Consider the following 22,495-nt stretch of genomic DNA (forward strand, 5'->3'; position numbering starts at 1 on the left):
AGGTGTCTGAGGAGATTCCTGGCACACGTTGGTGGACAGATACGGACTGGAGCAGAGGTTCTACAGGCTAGTAAGGTGTACCTAATAAAGTGACCAGTGAGTGTAATTAACACTATTATGGCATTCAGAATAACAGCAGACCTGTTTTCAGCTTATTTTTGTTTGCCAAAGAGAAAATATGAAGTATTTATATCCTCAGATTATTTTTTTTATTTATACACTCTAGATGTTGACAATACGTCCAGCATAGATTCAACGGGGGACGTTCAAGTTCTGTGGCAACAGGCTAAAAGCTGGTCCTATTACAGCCATCTGCATCACCCTTACTAAAGGTTCGCTGTGTCAGCTGTAAAAGAAAGGCCTCATCTGCCCCTTTCAGATCAGCCCTTTGCAATAAAAAGACTCAACCACCAACCTTCCTTTAATTTTTTTTCATTCACATCATGTAAGTGGCTTCAGTGTGATCACAGCTCTGTGTGCTTACAGAAGAAGCAACCGGGATGTTGGCACCAATGGGGTGTGGCTCATTATGCACAGAATTTCTCAGTTTAGACACACACTTTAGGACCATTGATGTTTCTGTGCTCTGTGCACTAATATCTCCACATCTCACTTTTCATAATATCATCTTACTCTTAAGGGCTCTGCATGGTTGGGCCAAAGTGGAGACGTCAGTTTTTATTGCCGCAGTTGCATGATGAACATCATGTCGTTTTGTTCTCTGCCTCATGTCCTTCATCCCTTTTTGTCACAAGCCTCCTGACAAACATTTTGGCCACCTCTCAACATGAAAATATTGTGTGAGTGATCAGAAATCCATGGGTGTGTTATTTATGTTGAGAATAGCCTCAACTACTCCACTTTCACAAACTGGTGTTTCAGCCAGAGCGCAGGATCGATAGGATTGAGGAGTAATTTGTCCGATTCCATGAGAAAGCGTACTATTGAACCAAAGCACTTAATACCTCCTGTTCAGACAAACATCCTGCCAATGCTTTCTGTTGTATCTATTGGCTTATGATAATATGGATAGCATCTCACAGGTACCATGAACAATTCAGGCTGCACTCCTTTTACTTCACTAAGGCATGTCATTGTATTTTTGAGAGAAAAACATGTAATTTGCTCTCCAGAAATTTTATTAAACTCTGTGAGAAAATAGCATGCGACTGAAAGTGTGAAAGAATGTAAATCTTTTGTTTGATGCACAAACACATTTCCCTGATCAGTAATGTTCTCGGTTCACTGTGCAATGTATGGGCCCTGGCCTAGAGGAACATAACAGGAGCTTTGTTCCTACTTCGCTGCTGCTGCTTGCTTTAGCAAAGGCCCTTTTAACTAACAGTTTTTATGGACTAACATGTCCAGGTGTTTACTAAAGACCTACAGTTACTCCACAGTTTGAAGCTGCTGTCTTAATTAGTGCAGGCAGCAGATTAAAACGTACAACTTTGAATGACAGCATATTGTGACTTCATGGTGGTTCTGTAATTGTTTAGTCAGTGATGTTGGAACTATAGATTGTATTTTTCTTATGTTTCCCAACAGTCACAGAGTGGTTTTGGAAAAATGACTTCTCCAGGTATGAAGGTTCATAATGTCAGTTCATCCTAGTATGTTTGTGCTAAAGCAGTCAGATCTTGGTAGAACTGTCCCTTAATTGGTCATTTATTCATCCAATGACCTGGTTAGCCTTAAGGGCTAGCAGCTGTCCTTTAGTTCACCTTAGTCTATAAATTTGAGTTTTGCAGCCAAATGGGTGAATCAGTACAGAGTAGGCAGTACTGACTGTAAAAGGTAAGATGTAGAATGGATAAACACCTCAACCCTGAACTGCTAACATGCCCAAATAAATTTACACTTCAGTTATATAACTTGTAACATAAGCATGCTCATAATGCTTGTAGACTGCTCACCCAGCGGTGTTCATCCATCTTTAAGTAGTAAGATGGATAAACAGTAAGAGCTCAGAGGGGAGTACAGCTTCAGACAAAATCCTCTGGCTAGGCCTCTTGTTGGTTGTCTCTGAAATACTTATTGCATTGCTTTGGAGGAGAGTTTTTAAATTCCCATTCTACGTCACTCTGACAATTTAATACCATATTTTATCCTTCAGATGGTAGGGTGGCTAATTCCTACGGTGCCCCTTTAACTTCTTTTGCTTGCTCTCATGTTACAACCACAAACAATAGACAAATGCCTAAGATAACTGGAAGAGCTGCAGAGCTCCACAGCTCAGGTGGGACAATCTGTTAATAGGACAACTGTTAGTCATGCATTACTGTGTAAAGATACAATAATATCAATGAGACTGACGTTATTAAAAGGAAGCCATAGTCATCCTGTTTGCAGTTGTTGTGAACCAATTATATGAAGCACAAAAAAGTTTCTGTAGTCAGATGAACATTTAGACCAAATTGCAAGATGCTTCCATTACCATGAACATATCATCCTCATGGTAAAACATGGTGCTGGCAGCATCATGTGATGGGGATGCTTTTCCTAATCAGCTGGTAGAGGTTTGCCCCTCCGTCCTCTAAATGTGATTGTATAAAGTTTTGGCTGTGAAGGTGGATGAGAATGCAACTGCTTACCTTGGTTTTCAGATATTATTTGTCAGAGAATTTGAAAACCATGTATATTGTTTGTTCCACTTCACATATATGCACTTTTTTGTATTGCTCTATCAATATTTCAGTAATAAAGTCCAACAATCCTATTGTGGTTTGTAAAGTAAAGTGACCAAATATGAAAAATCTTCAGGGGTACTCATACTTTTTTAAGACACTTTACTTTTCTCACACACCTCTCTATATGTGTATACAGCGTCTTTTTTAACTGCTGTTTTTTATGCAGTGGTATTATTTCTGTAGCATATAAATCTGTAAAGTTCGCTCCCTAATGCCTACAGTGGTGATTGGCGAAGAAGCCATAAGTAATGTTGACATTAGTGTTTTAGGCATGACACGCTGCTGGATGAAATATGAGCTCAGACTCTCCATTGGCTCACCTCAGCTCACCAAACTGATTCTTAGCAGAGGTTGTCAGTGACACACCAGGTCATTACAAACCCACAACACCCAGTAATTACACTCCAGTAATTTAGTATGCCACTTTATGACTGCAGCCTTTTATTACAACATGCTGTTCTTGTGAAGGTGGAACAAGGATCATTTCCTTTCAAAATAAAACCACCATCACAGTGGTTTATTGTATGAACCACTAACAGAAGATGCTTATGTTTTCTTCACATTGAGAGTAATGTAATTTTATTGTATTGAGGCAACTGTAAGACACATTAATTAAACAACGAATTGTGTTTATGGAGTCGTGTTTGAATACATTGTCAGAGTCGATACCCTGTTCCTCCTGATAGGGTATCGGACCTTTGTTCCTATAAAAATGAAGGGGTGGGAATGCTTCCATGTCACTCCCACCCTCTATGTGAGAACCTACTTTTAAAAGATGCCTCAACTTGTTTGAACACCTTAATGGATTAAATCTTGGTTGGCTTTAGTACACTTTGCTGATATTACAGAGCTATGGCATCTAACAGAGCACAAATACCAGCCAGTCATTGTAAACTGATATTCCTGAGTCACATCTTATTTGAAAAAACCCTTCCAACAGTGCAGTGGAACAAGGGGTGGGTTGAGTATCTTCTTTAAATATAAGATTAGTTTGAAATATCTGACAAGTGTCCAATCAATTGCCTGTCTGTAAAGTATGGCAGATGAACATCTGAAGGCTGTTTTGTTTTTTTGTTTGTTTTTTTACGAAATCTTTAGCTTAATGTAAGTGACTTGTCTCCTGAAAACCTGCTCGACCTGCTTGTTTGTGTTTCATTTTTGTCTTTGGTTCATGTGAATCAAGATCAAATCTTGATTTGATCAGTGAGGGCTTGTTCTACTGACGCCTTTTCAAGAGGCCATGCCACTTCTTGATCTAGATATTGTCACTTTACAGTGTTGGTGATGTTTTCAGTTCTTTAGTCTGCTGTGACTTTGTGAGTTCTGTCAGTAGTTTAGTAGTTAGGTCTCTGAGCTTAGACCATTGCTCTGAACGGCTGTATTGAGTAATAAAGCTACACAGCTTCGGGGTTTTTTGTTTTTTCTTGATTGTGGAGTTTGGCAACTGCAAACAACGTAACTTTTTTCAGGTGTTTGCAGTGTACAAGTGCCAAAAAAGTAATTTAAATAACGCTAATATTGCAATCATTTCCAAATTGAACACTAAATTGTCCTTGTCAATCAATTACTTCAATTGTTTGGTTTCCCTTGATGCATCCTGTTGACAGCTTTATTATTTTCATCAGTTGTTTGATGTGGAACAACTTGAAATGCTGGGACAGTTCCCATTATTGTTTCATTGAGTTATTGTCCAAAATGTTAAGTGAAAAGATCACTGCCTTGTATGAACAAGGAAAGGAACACAAAAAGACAGTAAAGGCCACGAATGTTCAGTTAGAAACTGAATCTGTTACAAATCTGTTGCTTGAAGCAGGCCTCTCTGCTCACTTGCAAATCATTCTCTGGTCGCATGGAACAAAAATGTACTGTTTCAGCCAAAAGAATGAAAGTGTTGTACTGGGGGCGTTTGTTTCCTTCTACTGGGTGTTCCTGTGTGGCTATTATCGATTAGGGGTTGGACGACTTAATATTTTTTAAGGTTGACTGCAGCTTGATAAAAGTCGAGCCGAAGTAGATTAATTACAGTGACATAAGCGCAAAATGCTTCACAGCAACTTGGAGCTCCAAGTTCTCTGCAAGATTAACTGACTTGCAGACGGCGGCAGAGATTGCCTTTATCAGATCCTCAGAATGCAACTTGAACTTTGTTTCCAGATGTTGTTAAACTGTATTTTTATAAGAGTGTAAAGCTGCCAGGTTAGAAGTTTCAATACGCAGAGTGATGCTGGTCAGTTGGATGGATAAAATAGCCCGACATCATGCCACATTGTCGCACATTACAGTAGTCTTTTTTTAGAGAATGTTTTTCAGCACTAGTTGGCTTTATTTGACAGCAGTCAGACAGGAAGGGGGCAGGGAGAATGGAATGGGAGAGAGAGGCATGGGGCCAGCGAACCGGGGACAGGAGTCAGACTCCAGGTAGCCCTGGCTGGAATTTTCAGTTTTTCTTTGGTAAATTACTTACATTTTTATACAATTTGAGCTGTCTGACAAACTCACCTACTTCACTTTCTTTAATTTTCTTGAAAAAATTTGTTTTGTTACATGATTGCGACTAGTCCACTGAACCCGTAAAAAGTCTTTGCAGAGTAAAGAATCGACCAGTTGGTGCAAACCCTAGATTGTGGCAACCTATCTACCTATATGATGGATAGGTTTATATATGCAAGTTTTCTGTTAATATCTATCTCTCTATCTTTATCTCTCTATCTCTCTCTATCATGGTTGTCATGAAAGGGAAAGATTCCATGGAAAGTGTCATTTTGTGTTTTAATTCAGATAACAACCTGTAGTTTTATTGCAATTGAACTATTCAATTGCAATAAACAAAATCAAAATAGAACACTGTTTATTTTACAGAAAACTTAATTTGCTGTGGTGGTTGAATAATTTTAGGTACCTCTCTCACGTTTCCCACCTTCAGTCATGTCTCAATGTGATCCTAATGCCAAAAAATGCAATGACAAATATTTTTCAGTTCCTTCCAAGCTGCCAAAAGAAGAGCGCACGCACACCAAGCTGCTAAACACTGTTCATTTTCTGTTTTTAGGTTTGTCTGAGGAACATGAAGTCCAAACGCCAGCTTTTACTGACACAGTCCGACTTTACCGCCAGGCTCAAGGGCACTTTGGCACCTGGGAGATGATGTGTGGTGTACCGTCACAGGTAAAACATACTGAATGTATGACCATATTTCTGCCACATACCAGTGACTCACCATGTGTGTTCTGAGTTGGGGATGAGAGTATTTGGTTTGGATCTCATGGTAGATATGAAAGCTTTTGTTTATTACAATTGAAATAGCTGAACACAGCTAAAACTACAGGTTGATTCTCCAAATTAAAACACAAACCTAGACATGTTTGTAGTTCATCAATCCAACTGTTACAATAGGAGAATTCAACTACAGTAGTTGTTATCTTTATATGACAACTGATTTATGTTTTAGTATTACTATTACACTGTGACATCTTTCTGCTGTGAGCTGTTTTTAAAGATATTGTGAGTCTGAAGCATCTCCAGAGGAGCTTGTTATATTTTTTGGATGCAGATCAAAATCAGAAGTCATAATGGAATTCGAAGATTTGTATTGTATTGTTCTAGTTGCATACATTAGAGAAACTGCAGTGTGACTCTTGGGATATTTTAGCTTCTTTTTCTGCTGCTGTTTTTACTAATGAAAAAATAAAAGTCAACGTTTTGAGCTTCACAACAATCTGTTTTAATGTGCTAGGTGAGAATTAAAGGGTAAAATCTTTTTAGCAGATTGTCAGAATAAGCGCAGCCAATGGAAGTAATTAGGAAAACAGTAGTCTGTTCATCCCCTGACCTCATGCAGGTGGCACCATTTTGCCAGTGCACAGATGTTCTACCATGATACTCCAGTTTCTGAATCTTGGTGAACACACAGTCTGCCAGTTGAGCCAGACTGGCAGACTGGCTCAACTACAGGATTCCTTGCAGATCCTGTCTAACCTGGTGATGGAGAACCTCCTGCCTGAACTGCGGGAGCTCATCTCCCCTCGCCTCAAAGGAAAACTGCATGAGAGGCAGAGGAACTGGATGCTGGTGAGACACTCCATCACTTGTCTTCAGCTTTGGGTTTAACAAAAAATATTCATAGCTTAAATTATGTTTTATGTCTTTTATACCCCTATTTTTCCAAAATTAGAAAAATTATCAATTTAAACTCTTTGGTTTGTTACTCTTTCTTTTGCTTTACTCCTTTGTCATGTTTTCATGATCAGTTTTAGATCTGTTTTATTTTATAGAAATGATTCTTAAAAACTATTAAGAAATTACACTCATTGGCCACTTTATTAGGTACTTCTTGCAAGAGCAGTTGGGCCCCGCTTACCTTAGTTTCAACTAGGGGTGGGTAAAATAATTGAAGAATCGATGCATCGCAATAATTTCACGCAAAATTCATAATCGATTAGGGGGCTCCTCAGAATCGATTCACCTCCTGACACGTTGGGGGCGCTGCGAGTTTGGTTACTGTGCTGAGCACCTGAGCGCATAACAACAGTCATGGCGAGCAGCTGTAGAAAGCTAACTCCGTCAACTTTTAAGTCAGATGTTTGGGCTCATTTTGCTTTCCCATCTAAATCTGGAACTCACGAAGTCGACAAAAGCAAGGTGGTATGTAAGCTGTGCCAGAGAGAATTAAAGTACTGCAGTAACACGACAAACCTGCGCAACCACTTAACCAGATACCACGCAGATGCGCTACAAAAACCCGAAGCACAACCGGTTGACTCCAAACAGACACAAATCGACAAATCATTCATCTCTAAACTTCCGCCAAGCTCTGCCCGCGCACAAAAAATCACAAAGTCTGTAGCCGTGTTTATTTGCAAGAACCTACGACCGTACAGTGTTGTTGAAAACAAGGGTTTTAAGAATATGCTAAAGATACTCGAACCACGCTACGCAATACCAACACGTAAATGCATGACAGAAGTCGCTGTGCCGTCACTGTATACAGAGGTGAAGACAGCCGTTTTGGAGTCGTTAAAGTCGGCCGAAAGAGTTGCTCTGACGTGTGATGGCTGGACCTCGAGAGCGACCGACCCCTACGTAACCATCACTTCTCATTTCATATCGAACGAGTGGGAATTGGTGTCAAATGTGCTTCAGACCAGGCCCCTTCATGGAAGTTATACTTTGTTGTCATGCCAAGCTAAAAGGTACCTTTGCATCCCAGGCAGTAGTGTACCTGCTGAAAGGATCTTTTCCACAGCAGGTGACATAGTCACAGCCCAGAGAAGTGCATTGAAGCCTGAGCATGTGGATCAGCTGCTTTTTCTGAACAAGAATCTCCACGTGCCCACTTAGTCTGTAACCAGAAATGAAGAACTGTACTGTTACAGTACAGTTCTTCATTTCTGGCTACAGTACTATAGTTCAGTTCAAGATATGTTCAAAAATTAGAGGTTAATCACTACATGTTCAAAAGCTAAGAATGTTTACAAGCACTAAACTTTTTCAGTGCAATTCAGTTGAATACAACCCTAGGATTTGTGTTTAAATCTGCACTAATATGCACAGATGTTATTGAAATGCATTTTTATTTATATTAGACTTTCAAGAGACAAGCTATGCCTAATTTTATTTTACATGCACTTTATTTTTTATTGTTTATTAAGAACAGTTTTCTACTTTAAGCACATTGCAGAAAGAAATTTGTTTCTTTGCTCAGAAATGTGATGTTACAGAAGTTTGTATGAAAATAAATATTTTAAAAATGTCAACATTATCTTAAATCACTTGTCTTCACAACTTTAAATCAATATCGAATCAAATCGAATCGCAACAGCAATAATCGAAATCGAATCGAATCGTGAGGTTCCTAACAATACCCAGCCCTAGTTTCAACCAACCAATGTTTGAAACATTCCTCAGAACATCTTGTCCATATTCACAGGAATCTCATGCATGATACAAATCCCTCATTCTACCACACCCAAAAGGTGCTCTATTGGATTGAGATCTGGTGACTGGAGGCCATTATGGGACAGTTGATTCATTGCCATGCTCAGGAAAGCCAGTTTGATATTGTTTGAGCTTTGTGACCAGGTGCATTATCTTGCTGGAAGTAGGTATCATTGTATCCATACGGGATGGGCATGGTCCTTGAATCAATATTTAGTTGGGGACACAGATCATGCCCATCTTCCAACTGGAGAAGGGCCAAAAAAGCTTTTCAGCATGGCATGTCCAGCATGTCATGCTCATAAGACTAAGTCAGGTCGAGCTGAAATCTGACATCCACAAGGTGTTTTCATCCAGCCGGTGCTCACTTGGTATTCTTTGACTCTTCTCTCATACAGATCTGTAAATCACAGATGGTTTTGTGTAAAACGTCCAGTAGCTTAGAAGGTTTGGAACTACTCAGGCCATCGCCATGGGTACCAAACCCTGCCATTCTCAACATCACTTGTGTTACATTTCTCCACCATCTTGATGCATAGTCTGAACATCAAATCAACATCACATCGAGATGGATAAATGGCTTCAGTTGACTGGCTAGACATTTTCCAGGTGTACCTCACAGAGTGGCCAGTGATTGTAACTTTTAGTCATTGTACTGTATGTCTAACTGCAGTTTGTGCATTTGTTTAGAAAAACTTGCTATTAAAGAGGGTCATGGCCTGATTTAGGCCAATTTAAAACCAGTACCACTGTTACAGGAGTGTAATCCTTCAGCTGTGTGTGTTCGGTGTGCAGATCACAGATGCGGTGTATGGGATGGTGCAGAGCCAGTGTCAGAGCCAGTATGAAGCTGTGGTGCACAAATGTGAAGGAGCGAGCTCCTCTCTGGAAGCTTTCATACGAACAGATATGGATCAGATCATCACATCCAAGGAGCACGTCACCAACAAGATCAAAGGTCAGCAGCATCAGCCTGTTCCTTTTCCTGGGTGATCAGTGTCTTTAAGGGTTTCTGTGGCTGCTATTTTAAAAAAGATTATTTAAAATGAACTGACTTTGATCAAGTTTTTTGCATATTTGTTAAAACTATCATTATGTTGTGACAGTATAATGTAAGTCAGAAAATCTGTGAAAAAAACTGAGCTGCTTTGCCTTTGCTGTCATCTGAACAAATACACAGCTCTGACAGAAACACCCTCTTTCAGGCTCTGAAAGACCCTCTTTCAGAGCCAGAAAGAGGGTCTTAGCACTGTCAATTACCCTAGTGTATGCCCTGCTCAGACCCTCCCTCTCACTCTCTGCTAACTTACATCTGATTCACTACAGCAGAGTCTGTCAGGAATGCTCAGCCTAGTTAACATGGTCACCGGTGATGGCAGATAAACAGTTTCCTCTAACAGTTGTTTCTCCACGATTAGCACATTGAGCAGTGTGTTCACAAGGTTGATTGGCCCTCCTCCTGGCTCTGATTGATTGTTTTTGACTGGGAACAGTTCATTTTCTCAGACGATCATAGTAGCTTATGGAAGAGGTGGAGTAGCTTTAATACTGTCAAGACATAGTGACACTTTGGTCAAATATTTAGAAACCATATTTTTCTAAAAGTTCCAAAAATATAAATAGTAACTGATAACTAATATAATTAAGCCTGACAAGAGCTTTTCATACCTATAATAATGCTATACTCTGGAGATCCTAAATCCATATATTGACCTCTGAGACTAAGGAAGAGACTGTAATAGATCTTAGAACATTTCTGCAGTTTTAAAATGGCTGCTGCTGATAACTCTTGACATTTTATTTGGGTGTGGATGTTTGCAAAATTGTTTGAGAAAGTGGTACAATAGCAGCAAAAATTTCTCTATCTTATAATGTCAGACACTATTTATTATCTTGGTGCTGAAACCTTTACTACACAAATGCAATTGCTTTTTGCTGCAGTTTAAAATGATATATGTGGCTTTGACACTAAGAGTGTGACGGTTTATATTGAAACTATTCATTCTTTTTGTATAATCACTCAGTTTTATCTCACTTGCTTGCTGCTAACTTAAATTAATATTTTTAAGTGCACCATCAAATTCTGAATAAAAATCAAGTCTGTTCTAGATTAGAGGATTATTTCTTTCTAGATGTATTAGTATAGTAGTGAAAGTATCTACAAACTTTCCTTTTCTGATACTTTCATCATTAAAATACTTTTACTGTCAACACACTGTTTACACAGTCACCTTTAGCAAACATTTACCTTCAGTTATCTATCAGCTCCCTGCCATTGTAGTGCAATAGAAAAAAGCAGATTAGCAGCATTTTTCACACTCTGTGTGTGAAAGGCTTTTTAGCTTCAGCTGTCTTTATTTCACTGCAGAGATCTGTTAAGTAGATTATTATGAACCAACCTGGGATGAGGTCAAAGGAAGATTAAGATATGAAGAACAAATATGAAGCATATGATATGCTGCATATGCCAAATATCTGATGCACTGCTGCTTATTAATCATTTGTTCCGCCTGTATTTTTTGTCTATGTGTGAACAGCTTGTAGAACTAGCTGTAGCAACAGCTTTACAACTTTATTAGACTTTCACATTATTATGGAGGAACTTTATCACTTATTTCAGCCAATGTATTCAGACTGCTCATCTCCATAGACTGTTAATTTTCTCTGAACAGAAGGCTTATTGATTGATTCTTTCTTTTTTTTTTTTTAAAACTGGCTCAAACCTATTTCTAACATTCCCTGCTCTCCTGCAGCTGTGGTTCTTCCTAAGGCTGAGAAGTTACTGAAGGTGAGCATCCAGCCTTACATCAGCTCCATTCTAGATGCCCTGATGGAGCCCACCAGCCGAGGCTTCTTTGAGGTCCGTGATGTTTTCTTCAGGGAGCTGGTGGACATGAGCAAAAACAGCCTCAATAACGGTACAAAGGAGACTGTAGCACAGGTGAGCTGGAGAACCAACAATTTATACCTCTATTGGTTCCATCCCAAATGCATCCATTTGTTGTCATAACAACAACAATAATCTGATGTCCCACACACCTGACCCCTCCTGTTCTTTTCTCCCCAGCACATGGAGAAGATCTCCATGCTGGCCTTCCACCCAGTGAAGATGCAGAGCTGCTATGAAAAGGTGGAGCAGCTGAGTCTGGAGGGGCTGCAGCAGCGATTTGACGTCTCCAGCCCCTCAGTGTTTGTTCAAAGGGCCCAAATCCTCATGAGAAAGGTAACAATCTGATTCTTATGCTGATATTGAAGGAGCACCATAGGACTTATTGCCACCAAGTGTCCAGATTGGCACATTGCAGCCTGCACTTGTAGTAGTGGAGGTGAAATAGAATGGGTCCTTAAGGTCTAGGGCTTCTCAGAATGCCATCACACATTTTGTACAGCTAAAGTCCAAACTCTACAACTTGGGAAGAAATAGATTAAGTCTAGAGTTCACGCTCCAATTTCTGATTTCAAAACTGAAGAGATTCTAATGTACTGACCTTACTGTAATGCATATTTAACACTGAGTAGCAGACTGGGAAGCAGCTTGGGAGGTAATATAGGATACCACACATTGTCATCAGTGTGTGGATTAGGGTGAAATGAGGTCAGTGTGTGACAGCTGTTTGACCCGAGGTCATTAGATAATTAAAACTTTATTTCTTTGCATTGTTTGAACACATAAGAACATGGCCTAAGCTTTAGATTAAACTTTGGAAACACTTTATTTATTTGATGGGGTATGCATAAAACTGACATTACATGTTCATAAACATGACTTAACACCTGTCATGAAGCTGGAGTGTTCATGAATGTCTATGATTGTTGTCATGAAGTGTCATTCAGTAAATAATGACACTTTTAATGCAAAGTTGACCATTTTGATGGACTTTTATTACGAGTTGTAATGCAACTTTGCATTTAAAGTGTCATTATTTACTAATGACACTTCATGACAACAGTCAAACATTCATAAAGACTCCTTCATGTTCATAACAAGTAGCTCAGAAACACTGAGTTCCTTTAAATCTAGACTAAAAACTCAGCCGTTTAGACTTGTTTTTGAAACCTAATCATGAAACATTAATCAATAATCTGATGTGCAAAATGTAATGTTGTTGACTGTGTGTTCTATGACTTTGTATTTTTGCATTTACATGATGTAAAGGACTTTGAAATGCATTGTTGCCAAAAGGTGCTGTACAAATAAAATCTGATTGATGTGTTATGTCATGTTTATGACAATATCATGTCAGTCTTATGCACACCCCGTCAAATAAACTTTGGATCAAATTACTTTTTTTGCCTTTTACTTAAGCAAAACAATTATTGAAATATTGTTTTCTGAAGAAGTCACAGAAGGGAAGATGTCTGTCTTATTGCAAATGTTTATCCTCAGCAAATGGACGATGCGGTGTATACATTTGAACAAATCCTCCACCAAAGTCTGGAATCTCAGGGTACTGAGGATCTGTGTAACACCATCCAGCGGTGTCAGGACAGAGTTATAAAGGTACAGCACACTTGCCCACGCACACACACACACACTCAGGCGCGTGCACACACCCCTGCATACTGGTGATAAAACCATGCTTCTTCAGGCATCCATTGCTCATAAATCCAGTTCTTATTTTCATGCTGGAAATTTTCATATTAAAAATAAACCAACCAGCTGTTCTTTGTTTACTAGCCTATTGACATAACACAACAGCAGCTGTGGGTTATTGAGGATTTTTAGGTAGAATTTTGATCTGTGCCCCTGTACCTTTATAAAGAAGCAATTAATTGTGTATTCTGCTTTACAGATACTAGATGAGAAGCTTTCATGATAATGACCTGTTTATTCTTCTGATTCTGATCGCTTGTATTTTTGATAAATAAAAGATTGATATTTGAGTGGTTATTTATTTATTTTTTTTTACTGTGCAGTCCTGACTCCACTTATGGAGGAATTGTTCTGCCATAATCCAAGAGCACACATTTTCAGACCTTGTTTAGCAGTTCCACAGCAAATATAGAGACGTCTTGGACAAGAAAACATTATAGCAATAGAGACAAATAAACAGACTGAAAAATAGAATCCAAAAAGAATATGAAGATGTCTACACAGCACCAGAAGAGAGTAGATTTAATTTTTTGCAATCTTAGACACTCAAAATACAAAACATTTATTTAAGGACCAAAAAAGTGAATTTTGTATGATATGTCCCCTTTACGTACTATCACTTATTCCCAAACACTCGGTACTCACTCTTTGATGTTAATAAGGAATGTCCCTGATGGAACCTTTAGCGTTTTCTAGTTTCTTCTCTGCTTGTTTCTTCAGAAATTTGACTATGACAGCAGTACAGTGAGAAAGCGTTTCTTCCGCGAGGCTCTCCTCCAGATCTTCATCCCCTACATGCTGAAGCAGCTCACCCCATCCTGTGCTTCAGTAAGTCTATTACATTTATTTGAGCAGAGGACACGATGATGGTGATGCATGGTGTGTTTTGAAAAGATGGCCACTGTTTAGTAATTGTAACTTTAGATATGAAGACGTTCTGACTTTTCTTGTTTTGAACACCAGGAGCTTCCCCGCTTCCAGGAGCTGATCTTTGAGGACTTTTCCCGGTTTATCCTGGTGGAGAACATCTTTGAAGAAGTGGTTCTGCACTCAGTCATGAAGGACATCATGATGGGTCAGTCTTCTAATGTGTTTTATTCGTTTTTTTAGGTTTATATTATTTTATATGCAATATAAATTTATATTGCTCACGCCAGGTACAGATTGTAATGGCATATCTTGGCTATGACTGGTCAGGAAACAGTTGTGGCAGCTCTTCCTTATATGGTCACATTTGTTGTTTCTTTAAAGGACTTGTCATACATATTTGGATATGGAAGGTCATAGCACTGTCACAGGTGGATAGAGTAGCCAAAACGTTTTACTCAAGTAAGGGAAACATTACTTCAACATATTTTTACTGAAATAAAAGTAACCATCCAAAAAAATTTACTCAATGAGTAAAAAGTATTTGGTGCTACTTGAGTACCAAGTAACTCATCAGAACATCTGATTTAAACTTTTAAAATGTTTACAGACAAACAAAAATATAAAGTTATGTGCAAAGTTTAGTATTTTAAAATGACAAAAATACAAATGAATCATAAATACTCAAAAACAATTTGAGCCACATAAAACACTTTTCTAAGTATATTTTTTTCAATATAAAACATATTAAGCTAATACATATGTCATGTTACATGTGTGTTAGAACAAGGTAAAGAGGAGAACTCATGATGTGAAAGAATAACAGGGTTCATTACATAAACTGTACACATTGTTGTTCAGAAGCTATGGTCCAAAAATAGGCACTGGAGATCTTTTCTGTATGGTAGCTTCACCATCTGCTTGTAATCTTCCGATTACAAGACGACTAGTCTACCTACTGAGCCACAGTTGCCCCAGAGATTTACAAAGCAGAAAATAGCTTTACATCTATTTTCTGTTCATGTTTATTTAGCTCAAGTTGTAGATGCTCATCCTCAACTTGTTGTCGCTTTGTTTTCTAGCTGTGAAGGAGGCAGCAGTCCAGAGGAGACACAACCTATACAGGGACAGCATTGTCCTTAGCAACAGTGACCCCAGCCTCCAACTGTTGGGAGAAAGCCCGTCCATTGACTGGGCAGAGAAGTATGGAGGAAAACAGGAGGAAGGAGAAGAATTGGAGGAAGTTTCTGAGGGTGTTGGTGAATCCTCAGAGTCCCAGAGGATAAGAAGGGTAAAGCAGGTGGTGTCAATGATCCAAGTGGAAGGCTCCAGTGAGTTGTTCAGAGACACACCGACCATTGATGTGATCTTAGAGGAGAACGATGGAGCTGGGGAGGAGAAAGCAGATGGTGAAGCTACCATACAGTCCAGTTCTCCAGTGACCGAGAGCCAACTAGACTCCACCAATGGTTCGGCCTTAAAGAAAGAAGCTAACCCAGAAGAGCTGAATAAGGAAAAGGACCCAGTGAAGGTTGATTCAGTTGTGGAAGATGCATCAGGTAATGTAGAGAAGGAACAGGGGGAAAACCTCCAGCCTGTGGTCAAAGAGCAGCCATCCCCGGACAAGCAGTCGGAGGAGATGCAAGAACCTTCACTGTGTTCTGAGGAAATATTGGCTGATGGTACAAAAACAACTCCAGAAAATCCTTCAGACTTGTCCAATGGTTTTGTTTTAGAGGTAGAGAAAGCCAACCCAAATGATCTATTTAAAGAAAATGTTGCATTGTCTAACTATGCTGTAGACGATGCTTCAGATTTAAGTGAGGAGCTTAAAGAGGTTAGCAAAGCAGTGGCAGAAGAGAAAGCACTCCAGATGTCAGAGGAACGCCTACAACTTCCACCTCCTTCAGAGGAAACAGCATCTGAGGCTACACACACAACTCCTGAGAACCCTTCAGAAATGTCCGATGGTTCAGAATCGAAGGAAGACAAGTCAAAAGCAGTTGAACCATGTGACCAAGACGTCCCACCCCAAGCTGAACTTGCTGCAGATGGGGCTTCTGTTAATATACAGGGAGAGGAAAAGAAAGAATACCACCAACCAGTGTCAGAGGAGCTGCCACATCTCAACCAGGAGGAGACGGATAAGGCAATGCCAATGTCAACACAACTTGAGGAAACTAGAGAATCGATTCCAGAAAACCCTGTACTCCAACATAATGACAATGGCTTCCAGTCTTCCACCGCAAAGGGGGAGGAGCAGGGAGAGGTGATTTCCACATCTGTCCCTCAGGCCCCAGAGTAACTCTTTGTGGGAAAGGAGGAAAACGTAGCCGACGCAGGGCATGGAACTCGGGACTCTGTGAACAAAAATCAATTTCCACCTGCAGCTCTCAAACTGAACCCTGCTCTGTTTTAGCAGTAAAGGTCATGTTGATGTAACTGCACAAGTTTTCACAGCAGCAATCACTAAGCAGCCAGTTTTCACCAAGCATGTCCGAGTCAACCACTGTTCTCCCAACTTTTCATTCACCAGGAAGACCCTGAGCTTTTTTACTACACATACCACACATTTATTTCCTCTTCAACTACAAATATGAGCACAGTGGATGATAATGGTGACAAACAAAGACCAGTTGCTTGAACACTCTTGTTAAGGTACCTTTGTTGAAAAGCCTGTTCATTTAGCTTTTCAGTCTGTTTTAACAAACTGTTGTGGCTTTTAGAAATCTACAACAGTTAGTATTTTTTTAGTCAGTTGATCTGATGTATGCAAGTGTCTGTGTTCTTCAAGAATCAGTGAGATGATGAGCTCAGACCAAGTGAGAAAAACCCAGAGTACAGTTGAATCAAACCACTTCTATCAGTCAATAGATAACAGATTCTAGAGCGGAACAAAGATGGGTATTCAACACTATTTCTATGGGTTTCTGTCCTTACAACCCTGTGCAAATTATGTATAAATCTTTGTATGGAACAGAGAACCACCTAACTGTCACTTTTACTAATATATATTTTTTTAATCATTTCATGATTGTTTACTGATTTCTTCCTTTTTTATTATTTATTTTTCACTCATTTTTTTTCTTTTTTTTTTGACTGGAGTATATTTTATGTACTTGTCTCTTGTGTGAATCAAGTCAAGCTGTTATTGAAATTAAACCATTATCAATTAAACTAAAACTGTGTTTCTCAACCTTTATTGACACCCCCTATTAATTATACACGTCCCTTACTGCCCCCCATCAAAGAAGATGCAGACTACTTCCACTGAATATTATTTTATGATTAATATGACTATCATTATTCAGGGTTACCTCCAGAAAACTTGGTAAGCTTGGTGGTAAGGACAGTCATCTTGTTTAAAAAAATGTTGGAAATTTTGAAATTTCCTGTCAAATTCACAATACTTGAAAAATAATTGTCTGTTTTGTGTTGGTCTATTACATAAAATCCCAAAGAGACGTAGTTGAAATCCTTAAAGGTTTTGCTATATAAATACTTCAACTTCTGCTTTTATTATAGGAAATGCAGAAATGTTAGTGAAGCTCAGTTAGTAGTAAACAGATTTACCTTGAGTTAATGTTACATTTGCATTATGTGTTAACAATTCAGAAACACCAACTATAATCTTTAAAAAGGCAAATTTAAAAAAACAATTCAAATTAAATATTTTTTTTTTTTTTGCAATTCAACCGTTTCATCCGTGACTTGTCACTTCATTCACTGAAGTTTAGTGTGTAAACTGGTGAAGATGGACAGTGGTTGTGGAGTTGAGAATAAAAAGACAATTGGTCTCACGCTCTCTGTGTTGACATGCTGATCATACTATGTTGCCATTTTGCTTCCAACAATTTCACCAGAGACTCTTTAACCTGTCTTTGCTATCTGTTAAGTGTATATAAAAACCCTAATAGTATATAAAAGCAGAAAATGCTTGGTCTGGAGGCCCACCAGGCTATGGAGAGCTTGTATGACAATCAGTAACTCATGTGTTGTCTCTGCCACGCAGAGACAACACATGAGTTTTATACCAAGGATAAAGAATTAACAACAAGGGGCGAGACAGCCTGGTTCTGATGCAGCTGTAGAAAACAACTTCCAACCTTCTACATGTAGCCCAAATAGTTCTTTTGGTGAGAGTTCACAATCATTCATATAACATGACTAGCAGATGTGACCTAATTTTAATTTTTCCATCACAACTACCTGGTCAGGTAGTTACAACGCTGGTATGCAACGGCAATACTAGCACTTTAAATCTGGTTTATTAGTATACCTGTGTTCTAACTATCTGTGCTATCCGTCCTACCTTGTAGGGCAGCACAAGGTAGGACGGATTAATGGGCAGCACAGATAATCAGAATAAGGGTGTAACACTGAACTGATAAGTGCGGTGAACCTGCGCCAAGAAGCTAACAGAAAAACTAAAGAGAAGAAAAGCTGCCATAGTTAAAGTTGCAGCATGTTTTAATGATACACACCTCAGTTTTTAGCAAGTAGCTCAAAGTCTAAACTGGTATTGTACATATAAGGTGTAAAGTTTACCTTAGAACAAACGTCCCCAAAATGAATTGCAGCGCCTCCCCTTTTGTAAATATTTCTGCCACCTTATGTAGGAAGTCAGTGCAGAATTTTTAACCCTGTTGTTGAAACTGAAACCAAACTGTTGATAAGGGAGGGAATCCAGAAATGAAATGAAACTGCTGCCAACTGAACAGAACTGCAAGCCCCTCATAAGCAGGCAAGTTGTGCCATTGCCCTCTTCTGTCAGACTGCCTCAGGGCAGCTGTAGCTGCAAATCAGTAGCTTTCCATCATCAGCTTGTGAATGTGCCCTTTGAAATTCCCATTTGAGATTTAAAGGGCATTATAAATACTGCTTCTGTCAAACACAGTTTTTTTTGGGTTTTTTTCTCAAACTGGCACATAAACATAACCTGAACAAAAACTGCTGGGTGCATTATATAACCCAGTGGTTCCCAAAGATTTTCTTCTGGGCCCCCCCAGTGGTTCCCAAAGGTTTTCTGGGCCCCCCTATGTGTTACTGGGCACACACATCGTTCAACCAGACATAAACCTATATTGAAAAACATATTTTGTTTTCAAACTCCCCTGAAGTTTATTTCACACTTCAGGTTGCAACAAAACACATTACAAACCATCTTTACAGTGAAACACTTTTGTGTAACTGTTTTTTTTTTTCCATTCATCCCTCGCCCCCCCTGCAATGTTACTGTGCCCCCCCTTAGGGGGCACGCCCCACACTTTGGGAACCACTGATCTAACACAATACTGCTTTGGCCCATTTTTAAGACACAATACAAAAACGAAACTTTATTCTTGGCAATTCATGTTTGATTAATAAAACTCCTGAATGATGATTTTTTTTCCAGCCTGATTTCTGATTGCTACTTGTTCCATTTCATATAAATAAGGAGATTATAGACAAAGAATGAAGTCTGTCCTCTAATAAGGTTAGAGGATTAACACTGCGGGTGGTGTTTTCCCTCCTACGTTTACTTTTAGTTTCACATCCCATTTCTGTAAAACGCTTTACAGAAGTCACAGTGAGGGAAGACAACAAACGTTTTGGTGTTTGGACTGTGGAGTGGAACCAGATTTGTGCTGACATTGAAAAGGTTCTTTTCTTTTTAGTTGTGTTTTTTCTAAATATAAAACCATCATCATGTATAAGAATCTTTGCATTTATTGTAAACCTGAGTAGAAGTCAACCACTGTAGAAAGTCCTGTTTTGTTTTGTGATCTGCATAAACAACAAAATGTGACTTTGGGTGACTGTATTCTCCAGTTCACTGTATACAAACTTTTTTTAAAAGTACAATTTATTTAGACAGAATTACAAAGAAGCATTACAGTACTCTGACATGACAGACAGCTTTTTGAACATGCAGTTTACATTTTGTTGTGCAAGGATGAAAAGTTATTGACAATAACTTTTTATGTGTGTCATGGATGACTTAAACCTTCCCGTGTGGAAACTAATTACAGTAATGCATCTATGGAGAAACTTTATTTTTGTTGAGTTTCATTTGCTTTATAGCTGCAGCTGCAGCTGCTGCTCCCTCATTCTTACCAATGATGCAAAAAGTTTAAGCTGATCTCAAATCTCAGCAGGTTTGTAAAGTGTTATTAATCTCAGTGATTTACTGATTTATGAGCTAAAGGCTTTAGACACAGCCTTTGCTTTGTTGGTAAATTGTATGTAACATTGTACAAAGAGTCATTGTGCAAGCAAAAGATATTCACATCAGAGTTTGAAAGGAAGGCGCAGTTCTTGGAAACAGGCTTTGTAAATGAAAAAGGAAGAGGCAAAGAAAGTGAAACCCAAAGAGGAAAGTGAAACGGTTGCATCACGTTGTACAGTGGTGCTCATAGTGGCCCTTCCTCTATAAAACAGGACTGCCTGCTGCATCAGAGCATAAGCAGCTCAAACTGAAGACAGACACTGAGGCTGACCCTGAAGCTTCTAGACCCACAAGATGAAGTTCGCTGTGATTGGATTCGTGGCCTGCCTGTTTCTCCTCTGTGCTCAAGGTACTTTGATTTTTTTTTTAGAACAACTGAGTAAGTGTGTGGTGGGAAAAACGATAGCTTGCATGTATGAATCGTTGCACTTTTCCTTGTTATTCTGACTGACAGAAGATCAGGATGTAATGAGACCATGCTTCTTCCTTTCTTCCATAGCTCAGCCAGCCAACAGGTCCAATAAATGCAAGTGTTCCAGCAGCTTCCTGAACAGGGTCCGACTGCAGAGCATTCTCACAGAGCCTGTCGTTTACCACCCAAGCACCTTCTGCCCCCGCACTGAGATCATGTAAGTTCTATTTTACTTTCTGAGCGATGCAAAGCTCAGGTAACCACTCTGCACTGTTCATCCCTAATGTGGGTCCTTTGTTGTTTTTTCCTTCCTCTAGTGTTATACTGGCAAACAAGGAAAAGTGTGTGGATCCAAAGTCACGAATTGGACAGCTTATCTTGAATCTGAAGAACAAGTAAGATCAAGTGAAATGCTCCGTCTCTGAGGAGTTTCTGTGAAATCAATCAATGGGAAGTGTTTCAGAAATCTGCTGTGTCATCCTAACAGTCTGGTCTTTGTTTCAGGTCCAGAAAAACTGGAGCTGTGCACACAACGACGGTTTCAGCTCACTCTTCCACTTCAGGCTCAACACAGCAGGCGACATTCAGACTGTAGGACTCAGTTCTGAAAGCTGAAGCACCAACTCTGCTTTTCTGTTTCACAATAACATCACTCTAAATGCAGCAAGTATAGAAAATACCCAGTGATCATGATGGCCAGTTTCTTTACCTTGTGTATGCTGTATTATTCCTTGTTAAAAAGTCTTTATATACTGTGTATATAAAGATACAACTGTATAGTTTTTTTATATACTCTACAGCTTTTAGAAATTAGTTTTCTACTATGGGAAATAAAAACAACCTCATACTTTTAGTGTGAACTCTTTTTGCATTCATGTTGAATGTGTTTTCAGCTGGAGTGGAACTGAACTGCAAAGGCCTCCAACGCTACTTGCAGCTTTAATTGAAATGTTATCTTTTTTAAGAAGTGACGGAGAGCAGAATGTCACACTGAGATCAAAGCAATGATCTATTTGCTGAGCCATTCGAGGTCCAGTGAACATGCAGTAACAGCAGATGGCACAAGACGTACATTGCACATACTGTTTATACACATTATCTACTGTTCGTATTGGTTTCTGGAGTTTTATGTTTGACTTGTAAAAGCATTCCTGAATTTATTTTGTAATTATTTGTATTATCTTTGGATTTCAGTCTTTAAAATATCAGAATAAATATAAATATAAATAAATATATTTTCCTGTCTGTCTGAATCCATCATTTTCAAATATTAATCAGATAGCATGATCAGTTATACAATAATTGAGTAATTTCTTGGAGAGACACGTTTTACCTTTACTTGAGTAAACGTATGTTGAAGTAGTGCTAGTCTTATTTGAGTAGAACTTTTGAGTACTACACCAACCTCTGATCAGCAGCAACCAATCATGGATTTTCAACCAAGACAATAAAAATAAGAATTAAAAGACTGTAACATAAGGGCAAATATACAGCATAAGAAAAAAATTTAGTTATTAGACAGGTGTCCAACTGAGTAGGGTCATTTTCTAGGTCTTCGTGCTAAATAATTTCCAAAAAGTACAAAATGTACCTGAATAATTATAAAAACATAAAAACGATGAAATGCAAGAGTATGAAAAAAAATTTATAAATAACATCAGGAATGCAAACGCTTAATGAACTTGAGTGTAGTTGATCAAAAAGTCTAAAAGCTGCTGGGAGAATGCATCAGTCTGTCAGTAGATGGCGCTGCATCAGTAAACTCCTTTAGATCCAGAATGAGAAACAAA

At 38.9% G+C, this 22,495-nt stretch overlaps 2 protein-coding genes across 2 annotated transcripts in view; both read left to right on the forward strand.

Annotated features, from left to right (window-relative positions):
* niban2b (niban apoptosis regulator 2b) overlaps positions 1–17,272 on the forward strand; it is a 43,358-nt gene extending 26,086 nt beyond the window's left edge. Inside the window, exons 6-14 of the mRNA XM_028034005.1 lie at positions 5,740–5,855; positions 6,654–6,758; positions 9,420–9,582; positions 11,378–11,565; positions 11,692–11,847; positions 13,012–13,125; positions 13,939–14,046; positions 14,182–14,293; positions 15,168–17,272. Coding sequence (XP_027889806.1) covers positions 5,740–5,855; positions 6,654–6,758; positions 9,420–9,582; positions 11,378–11,565; positions 11,692–11,847; positions 13,012–13,125; positions 13,939–14,046; positions 14,182–14,293; positions 15,168–16,390 — 2,285 coding nt within the window. The 3' untranslated portion in view covers positions 16,391–17,272. The remainder of the gene's footprint in view (positions 1–5,739; positions 5,856–6,653; positions 6,759–9,419; positions 9,583–11,377; positions 11,566–11,691; positions 11,848–13,011; positions 13,126–13,938; positions 14,047–14,181; positions 14,294–15,167) is intronic.
* A 2,912-nt stretch (positions 17,273–20,184) lies between these two features.
* On the forward strand, positions 20,185–21,558 carry LOC114154033 (C-X-C motif chemokine 11-like). The gene is made up of 4 exons (XM_028032787.1): positions 20,185–20,642; positions 20,793–20,922; positions 21,023–21,100; positions 21,210–21,558. The coding sequence occupies exons 1-4, from the start codon at positions 20,588–20,590 to the stop codon at positions 21,298–21,300; spliced, it is 354 nt and encodes a 117-aa protein (XP_027888588.1). The 5' UTR covers positions 20,185–20,587; the 3' UTR covers positions 21,301–21,558.
* The last annotated feature ends 937 nt before the right edge of the window (positions 21,559–22,495 follow it).

Source organism: Xiphophorus couchianus, chromosome 12, assembly GCF_001444195.1.
Source record: "Xiphophorus couchianus chromosome 12, X_couchianus-1.0, whole genome shotgun sequence".
NCBI lineage: Eukaryota > Metazoa > Chordata > Actinopteri > Cyprinodontiformes > Poeciliidae > Xiphophorus > Xiphophorus couchianus.

Excerpts from the sequence above, each read along its gene's own strand:
- LOC114154033 (XM_028032787.1), top strand. The coding sequence starts at position 20,588 with ATGAAGTTCGCTGTGATTGGATTCGTGGCCTGCCTGTTTCTCCTCTGT. Across the intron at positions 20,643-20,792 it reads GTTTCTCCTCTGTGCTCAAG|CTCAGCCAGCCAACAGGTCC; the intron begins GTACTTTGATTT and ends TTTCTTCCATAG. Across the intron at positions 21,101-21,209 it reads ATCTTGAATCTGAAGAACAA|GTCCAGAAAAACTGGAGCTG; the intron begins GTAAGATCAAGT and ends TCTTTGTTTCAG.